This window comes from Eutrigla gurnardus (genome assembly GCF_963514095.1).
Source record: "Eutrigla gurnardus genome assembly, chromosome: 1".
In the NCBI taxonomy this organism is placed as follows: Eukaryota; Metazoa; Chordata; class Actinopteri; order Perciformes; family Triglidae; genus Eutrigla; species Eutrigla gurnardus.
The window spans coordinates 37,386,553-37,395,361 of record NC_139915.1 but is presented as its reverse complement, the minus strand read 5'-3'; the positions used below and the strand labels follow the sequence as shown (position 1 = coordinate 37,395,361).

The 8,809-nt window shown below is 51.7% G+C and overlaps 2 protein-coding genes across 2 annotated transcripts; one reads left to right on the top strand and one right to left on the bottom strand.

Annotated features, from left to right (window-relative positions):
• Positions 1-239: 239 nt before the first annotated feature.
• On the bottom strand, positions 240-1,420 carry cebpa (CCAAT enhancer binding protein alpha). Its single transcript, XM_084010504.1, has one exon. It carries the CDS (start codon positions 1,235-1,237, stop codon positions 284-286), a length of 954 nt encoding a protein of 317 aa, XP_083866630.1. The 5' UTR covers positions 1,238-1,420; the 3' UTR covers positions 240-283.
• Positions 1,421-5,633: 4,213 nt separating this feature from the next.
• cebpg (CCAAT enhancer binding protein gamma) lies at positions 5,634-8,673 on the top strand. Its single transcript, XM_084016471.1, has 2 exons — positions 5,634-5,793; positions 6,697-8,673. Exon 2 carries the CDS (start codon positions 6,752-6,754, stop codon positions 7,238-7,240), a length of 489 nt encoding a protein of 162 aa, XP_083872597.1. The 5' UTR covers positions 5,634-5,793; positions 6,697-6,751; the 3' UTR covers positions 7,241-8,673.
• Positions 8,674-8,809: the final 136 nt, after the last annotated feature.

The following is an 8,809-nucleotide window of genomic DNA, read 5'->3' as shown; positions in this document are numbered from 1 at the left end:
GTAGCTGCTCGGATGTGTGACAACAAGGCACGGGAACGAGAGTGAGGGTCTCTGCGGGTCTGCAGCTTATCAAAGGAGGCACATGAAGTCCGGTAGTCCAGAAGGTCCGCCAGAAACCCGACGTGGTGCTTGTCGGTCCACATGTTGATGTGAAAGAGTTTGTTTCAGCCGCCTCAGTATAAATCCAGCAGCCCGGCCCGTGTTCGACCAGGGTTCGAGGTCCGGGTCCCGGTCCGGGTCTAGGTCCCAGTCCGGGTCCAGGCCCAGTCCGTGCAGTAGTCTCTCAGCTGCCCATGGGTTTGAAGGACCCGTCCGGCAGCTGTCTGAAGATGCCCCGCAGCGTGTCCAGCTCGCGGGTCAGGTGCTCCACCCGCCGCCGCAGCCGGTCGTTGTCGGTGCTGAGCTCCACCACCTTGTGCTGCGTCTCCATGTTGCGCAGCTTCGCCTTGTCGCGGCTCTTGCGCACGGCCACGTTGTTGCGCTCGCGCCGCAGCCGGTACTCCGGACTGCTCTTGTCCACGTTCTTCTTGGACTTCCCGCCGCCCCGCTGCGGGTCCAGCAGCTTCAGGCCGCCCTGCTGCTGCGGGTGCTGGTGCGCGTGGTGGTGGTGGTGTTGGTGGTGTTGGTGCGGGCTGGGCACCGGGGTCGGCGGGGGGGTCGGGTGGCCCGGCTGGAGGTGCATGGTGGTCTGCGCGCAGTGCGCAATCTGGTACTGTAGGTGCGGCTGCTGCTGCTGCTGCTGCTGGGAGTACTGCTGGGGATGCGGGTGGTGGTAGGTGGGGGGCATGCCCGGGTTCAGGTCCTCGTCGTCTCGCGGCTCCTGCTTGATGGCCACCGGTCGGAGGCGCGGTGGGTTGTGGTCGTAGAGCGGCTCCAGCTTGGACTCCATATAGTTGGACATGTAGTGGTGCTGGGGCCCCGGGCCGTGGGGCCCCGGGCCGTGGGGCCCCGGGCCGCAGGGCCCCGACTCGTACTCCGCGTTCATGATCTTGAGCTTGTCCTGCCGGGAGCTGTGGTGGAACAGGTCGGCCAGGAAGTCGTCGTTGAACGCCGACGGGTCGATGTAGGCGCTCAGGTCGATGGAGGTCTCGCTGTCTCCGATCTCACCGCCGAGGTCTGCCGAGTCTCTGTAGCCGGAGGGGGGCTGCTGCTGGCCGTGGTTCAGGCTGCTCATCAGGGGTCGGGGCGCGACCTCGTACAGGTTGGAGAGCTCCATGGAGAATCTAAACCCGGGCATGCATGGCGAGGAGCTCCGAGAATCCAGTTTGGACAAAGTCCGGTTGTGGGTCAGGGTCCTCGGGTGAGCCGTGGACCCGCAGGACGCGCTCGAAGTCCGGGGAGAATCTCACAGCTGTTCCGTTCTGGAGCCGGGAGACGCGATTCGGAGCTGGTTCCTCCTGCTCAGTGAACTGTGAGCTGTCAAAGTGAGCTTATATAGACGAGCGCGAGGGAGTGGGCGGGACACACGCACGCGCGCACACACGCGCTCACACACACTCAGAAACGGTTTACGGAGGCGAACCAGGATGAAATGTTCATTACAGCCCGCGTTAAGCTCGTTAGCTGCGAACTCCGTCTGGAAATCACACGCACCGAACTGGTTTCTGTTTTATTACGATCCCGGACAAGATGCACGAGAGCTATAGTCCGGGACTCCGGAGCAGCGCGAGCCGGTCTGCGATTCGGCAAAAGTTAAAATCACCAAACAGTAGTCCTCTAAGAGCGGACTGCTGCGGACGCCTCATCCGGACCGGCCTCATCTGGACCGGCTTCGCTCTGCGCCGATCTGAAGGGACAGATGGAGCTCAACGCTGCTGTGTTGATTATACATTATGATTCTAAATATGATAGGTTCATTGGTGACTCTAAATGTAAATGTCCCGTAGGTGTGAATGTGAGCGTGAATGGTTGTCTGTCTCTACATGTCGGCCCTGTGATAGACTGGCGACCTGTCCAGGGTGAACCCTGCCTTCGCCCAATGTCAGCTGGGATCGGCTCTAGCCCCCCCACGACCCTGAATACAGGATAAGCGGTAGACAATGGATGGATGGATTCTAAATATGAATTGTATTTGGACAGATTCTACCTACAGAGGCGATGCGACATTAAAGTCACAGATCTATGAAGGGGGTTCGGTGTTCTCTCCGCGAGGGCGCGTGTCAGTGAGGCGCGTGCAGGTTATTAAGTTCCTTCAACATAATGTTTCGGCACATATCCTCATGTGTCATGAGCACATTTGTTATTCTACACTCACTTAATGAGATAAGACACCGCGACGTCACCATGTGGCCTCATACGTCATACAAATCTAATTACTTTGGTCCTCGATGTGTTTCTGTGTGTTCGAGGTGAAGCCCCGCCGGGGAGAGGGGAGGCAGAGGGACTGGAGCGCCCTCTGTCGGCTGAAGCCGAAGACCTGATCTTGGTCTGTGGACCTGCCCCTCTCTTGCCAGTATTGATTTTTTTTAATGTATCTTTCCCTTTGCTTTGTTTTTCAGTCAAAATAAAAACAACAATTAAAATTCATACTCACATTATAATTATAATTATAATTATTATTAGGTCTGGTCCTGGATGGTCTCGAAGAGGAGACACCAGCCTCCAGGTGACGGGTTGACTGAACTGATCTCAGGTAAGACCATTGTACCTCACTACCTGTCCAGGTGAAATACTGCTTGAGTACACGCTGTACTTCATAGTACTGACTAGTAGTACTCACAGGGACTCAGTCAGGGTGTCGACCTTTTGGCCTCTACCATTAAATCTGACTTCTATTCAAACAAAGTTTCCTTCAGTCTTGAAATCAAAGATCAATATCTGAGTCCTATCTGGGTCCCAGTATCTGAGTCCTATCTGGGTCCCAGCATCTGAGTCCTAGTATCTGTGTCCAAGTATCTGAATCCCAGTATCTGAGTCCTTGTATCTGAGTCCTAGTATCTGAGTCCTAGTATCTGAGTCTTTGTATCTGAATCCCAGTATCTGAGTCCCAGTATGTGAGTCCTAGTATCTGAGTCCCAGTATCTGAGTCTCAGTATGAGTCCCAGTGTCTGTGTCCCAGTATCTGAGACCCAGTGTCTGAGTCCCAGTATCTGAGTCCCAGTATGAGTCCCAGTGTCTGAGTCCCAGTATCTGAGTCCTTGTATCTGAATCCCAGTATCTGAGTCCCAGTATCTGAGTCCCAGTATCTGAATCCCTGTATCTGAATCCCAATATCTAAGTCCCAGTATCTGAGTCTTTGTATCTGAATCCCAGTATCTGAGTCCCAGTATGTGAGTCCTAGTATCTGAGTCCCAGTATCTGAGTCCCAGTATCTGAGTCCCAGTATGAGTCCCACTGTCTGAGTCCCAGTATCTGAGTCCTTGTATCTGAATCCCAGTATCTGAGTCCCAGTATCTGAGTCCCAGTATCTGCTGTATCTGAATCCCAGTATCTGAGTCCCAGTATCTGAATCCCTGTATCTGAATCCCAGTATCTGAGTCCCAGTATCTGAATCCCTGTATCTGAATCCCAGTATCTGAGTCCTAGTGTCTGAGTCCCAGTATCTGAGTCCCAGTATGAGTCCCAGTGTCTGAGTCCCAGTATCTGAGTCCTTGTATCTGAATCCCAGTATCTGAGTCCCAGTATCTGAGTCCCAGTATCTGAATCCCTGTATCTGAGTCCTAGTATCTGAGTCCCAGTATCTGAGTCCCAGTATCTGAATCCCTGTATCTGAGTCCCAGTATCTGAATCCCTGTATCTGAGTCCCAGTATCTGAGTCCCAGTATCTGAGTCCCAGTATCTGAATCCCAGTATCTGAATCCCTGTATCTGAGTCCCAGTATCTGAGTCCCAGTATCTGAGTCCCAGTATCTGAATCCCTGTATCTGAGTCCTAGTATCTGAGTCCCAGTATCTGAGTCCCAGTATCTGAGTCCCAGTATCTGAATCCCTGTATCTGAGTCCTAGTATCTGAGTCCCAGTATCTGAGTCCCAGTATCTGAGTCCCAGTATCTGAATCCCTGTATCTGAGTCCTAGTATCTGAGTCCCAGTATCTGAGTCCCAGTATCTGAGTCCCAGTATCTGAATCCCAGTATCTGAATCCCTGTAGGCCTATCTGAGTCCTAGTATCTGAGTCCCAGTATCTGAATCCCTGTATCTGAGTCCTAGTATCTGAGTCCCAGTATCTGAGTCCCAGTATCTGAGTCCCAGTATCTGAATCCCTGTATCTGAGTCCTAGTATCTGAGTCCCAGTATCTGAGTCCCAGTATCTGAGTCCTAGTATCTGAGTCCCAGTATCTGAATCCCTGTATCTGAGTCCTAGTATCTGAGTCCTAGTATCTGAATCCCAGTAGGCCTATCTGAGTCCCAGTATCTGAGTCCCAGTATCTGAGTCCCAGTATCTGAATCCCTGTATCTGAGTCCCAGTATCTGAGTCCCAGTATCTGAGTCCCAGTATCTGAGTCCCAGTATCTGAGTCCTAGTATCTGAATCCCAGTAGGCCTATCTGAGTCCCAGTATCTGAGTCCTAGTATCTGAGTCCCAGTATCTGAGTCCCAGTATCTGAGTCCCAGTATCTGAATCCCTGTATCTGAGTCCTAGTATCTGAGTCCCAGTATCTGAGTCCCAGTATCTGAGTCCCAGTATCTGAATCCCTGTATCTGAGTCCTAGTATCTGAGTCCCAGTATCTGAGTCCCAGTATCTGAGTCCCAGTATCTGAATCCCAGTATCTGAATCCCTGTAGGCCTATCTGAGTCCTAGTATCTGAGTCCCAGTATCTGAATCCCTGTATCTGAGTCCTAGTATCTGAGTCCCAGTATCTGAGTCCCAGTATCTGAGTCCCAGTATCTGAATCCCTGTATCTGAGTCCTAGTATCTGAGTCCCAGTATCTGAGTCCCAGTATCTGAGTCCTAGTATCTGAGTCCCAGTATCTGAATCCCTGTATCTGAGTCCTAGTATCTGAGTCCTAGTATCTGAGTCCCAGTATCTGAATCCCTGTATCTGAGTCCCAGTATCTGAGTCCCAGTATCTGAGTCCCAGTATCTGAGTCCCAGTATCTGAATCCCTGTATCTGAGTCCTAGTATCTGAGTCCTAGTATCTGAATCCCAGTAGGCCTATCTGAGTCCCAGTATCTGAGTCCCAGTATCTGAGTCCCAGACTTCTGCTGGAATCCAAAAGTGAAACCATATTATCATTCTGATAGAAACAGAAACGATCAAGTCTTCTTTGAAGGAAACAGCAGTCACATGATCACGACAGCAGTCACATGATCACGACTATCCGAGCATTGTTTGTGACGGGCGTTCTGTAATCGTCCTTTAACATGAAGTATTGATCAGTATTTTAAAGGTGTACAAAAGCCTGAGATGGTACATTGTGATATGATATTGTTACTAGTAGTAGTACTACGAATATAACGTGTATAATTACTCGTGTGATTGGATGTCGTCACTCAGAGATGAAGTCATGCATGTTTGAACTAATTTGACCAACCTCGTATTACATAAACAAACAGCAGGCAACGGCCTGCTCCCATAGGCGCGAGGACACGTCAATCAAAGGGGGCATTGCATCACTCTGTTGCACTCCCTCCTGTGATTGGCCAACTGTTCGCTCCGCTGCCGCCTGCTCGCCTCTGATTGGCCGGTCCCGGACATGCCCGTACATGGTAAAAGATATTTCGCAATCGCCTCCTCTCTCCATGTTCCAAACAAAAACAGTGACGAGCTCACCGAGACGGAATCAAACTCGCGCTTTCTACGCGTCCGTTTTCCCGCCGTGCCGGATGGTCGACCCCGCCGCCGCCCCCGTGAAGGTAAAACGGAGCTTTACATTGTCCGCGGGACCGAGCGCGAGCGGGGAGCTTTAGCGGCTCGTTAGCACCGCGAGCTAACTAGCTGACTAGCTGCCCGGCTAAAAAGACGCGCAGCGCTCGTGAGCGGAGCAGTGGCAACGTAGTTTCTCGTGTGTGTGTGTGTGTGTGTGCGCGCGCGTGTGTGTGTGTGTGTGTGTGTATAATGTCGGACACTAAGTCAGCGTGTTGAATCTGAACGTTGAGTCTCGGGGCAGTAAATCAGCTGTGCTTCCGGTCAACACGAAGTTCTGGAAAGTGTTCTGGTGACCAGAAACCTCCGAAGCGACGACGTGTAGGGACGGCTTGATTTCAGCATCGCCCCGCGTGGCTCTCTCTCTCCCTCCCTCCATTATGATTATGATGATGATGATGCAACAGCAGGCAACAGTCGAGCTCGCTGGTTTCACCGGAGCTCTTTCTCGGTGCACCAGCTGACCGGCTGCATGGCAACGTGTCGACCAATCAGAGTAGCGCTGCTAATTGAGCATGAAGAATGATACCCGCCCCAATTATACCTGTGTGTGTGTGTGTGTGTGTGTGTGTGTGTGTGTGTGTGTGTGTGTGTGTGATCGTGAATCTGTGTAAAATGATCTGCACGTTTGTGTTTTAGTTTTAAATATTTTAGATCAAATACTGAAACACGAGTTATTAATCATTTATTTCATCAGAAACTAAACATTTGGTTTCAGCTTTTTCAAATGTGAATAATAAGTCAAATGTTTGTTTGTTTGAAATGTGTTTATTTAGGATGTTTGATCTTGTTTTCCCAACATAAAAGACTAATGAATTCTAAAAAAGACCAATACAACAACGTGAAGGTGTGTTGTGAGTGTAACCCCCTCTCGTCCTCTCGGCTCCGTCCAGGATCCGAACCCCTGAGGAGACTCAGACATCAGCACCTGAAGGCAGCGCATCCCTGATGAGCCGGCCGCCGCAGGCGAAACCCACCACACCCGACCACACCGGCGTGAGCGTCATCCAGAGTCAGGCCCACGCCGCCACCCGCCCTGCGCCCCTCGCTGGCCTGCAGCAGGTCCCCCAGCTGGTCATCCCCGCAGCGCCGTCAGCCGGAGGCGGCAAGGCCCCCCTCGCCCCTGCCAGCAGGATGAAGAAACCCCTCGCCGACAAGGACAGCGACGAGTACCGCCAGCGGCGCGAACGCAACAACCTGGCAGTGAAGAAGAGCCGCATGCGCAGCAAGCAGAAGGCGATGGACACGCAGCAGCGCGTCAACGAGCTGAAGGAGGAGAACGAGCGGCTGGAGGCCAAGATCAAGCTGCTGAGCAAGGAGCTGAGCGTGCTCAAAGACCTCTTCCTGGAGCACGCTCACAACCTGGCTGATAACGTGCAGCCGCCGCCGGGCGCTGGGGGCTCCAGCCCCAATAACACCTCCGCCAACGGGCAGTGAGGGGGCGGAGCCTCGGGGACGCTTGATGAACCTCGCTGCAGCTTTTTTCTGGAACACGGTGTCACGCCGTCTCCTGCTTTGGTTTCCTTTCTCTTCTTTAATCCTTCAAACGTTTCCCACAATCCTCCTGGGGAAGCTTAAAGTTGTGACTTCCAGAGCCGGAGATGTTTGAAATCTCAAAAAAAAAACAAAAAAAAACAGCAGTTAAAATTGTTTTAACGTAATTTATTAAATCCAGTCAAATTGAAAAGTAAAATCCAGATTCTGGACTTTGACAGAAGATGAACTCGGATCCAGTCACGTTATTGATCGATGTATTGATTGATTGGAGGAATGTGAGCTCCTACAAACGTGGTCCACCAGCAGGGGTCCATAGGAACCAGGACACTTCCTGTCCAGAGCCCGGCAGGACCAACGTGTAAAGTCTGGTTCAGGTGGTTTTGTTCGCTGAGCATCGACTCACTTCCTCTACGCGTCTGTGATCCAATCAGACGTCAGTATTTGAGTGCGAGCGCCACTTGGACCAGAACAGCCGAGTTGTTCCGTCTCATTCGTGGCCGAACGACAACAAGACGTCTGAATCCCAAAGAAGTGATGATTATTAAATATTAATACACATTCATTGTGATGATCAACTGCTTTGGATTCAGACGAGTCTGTTGTTGTTGATGTTTCACCTGATTGATTGAAATGCTCGTATCTCCTTTTCCTCACTGGACTCTGAAAGACGACTGCAGCCACTAATCAATACTGATCAGTCAGTGAGGATTAATGAGACAAACTGACTCTTCAGTCTAAAAACTCCAAGACGATCAATCAATATGAACAGCTGCAGGTGAACCTTCTCCTGATCAACTAATCATTTGCTTCAGATTAGGAGGAACATGCACCGATCAATAACTTAATTGATTGGTTGCCTGTTAGCCTGGAGTTTCCTTTGCAGTGAGTTGAAGAGCAACTTGAACACGGACGAAAAGTGTTGAACAGGTTTGAGAATAACTGATTCACTGAGCTCAATGAGAAACTGCAACTTTCCTCTGATCAATAATCAATAATATCAGGTGTGTTTTAAGGTAAAAAGGCCACAAATGAGACGAGACCCAGGTTGTTTTAAATCTTTGTTTTATATCTGGTAGGGTCATGTGACCATGAGGCCCTCCACCTGTCTATCTGACTGTCTGTGTGTCGTCCCTCTTTATGTCGTCTGTCTGAGTCCTGCTGCTCCGAGCTCAACGTTTCCCTCCCACGTTCCCCGACCTTCCCTCCAACGTTCTCCGATCTTCCCTCCCACGTTCCCCGACCTTCCCTCCCACGTTCCCCGACCTTCCCTCCAACGTTCTCCGATCTTCCCTCCCACGTTCCCCGACCTTCCCTCCCACGTTCCCCGACCTTCCCTCCCACGTTCCCCGACCTTCCCTCCCACGTTCCCCGACCTTCCCTCCAACGTTCTCCGATCTTCCCTCCCACGTTCCCCGACCTTCCCTCCCACGTTCCCCGACCTTCCCTCCCACGTTCCCTGACCTTCCCTCCAACGTTCTCCGATCTTCCCTCCAACGTTCCCCGACCTTC

Excerpts from the sequence above, each read along its gene's own strand:
- cebpa (XM_084010504.1), bottom strand. The coding sequence starts at position 1,237 with ATGCCCGGGTTTAGATTCTCCATGGAGCTCTCCAACCTGTACGAGGTC.
- cebpg (XM_084016471.1), top strand. The coding sequence starts at position 6,752 with ATGAGCCGGCCGCCGCAGGCGAAACCCACCACACCCGACCACACCGGC.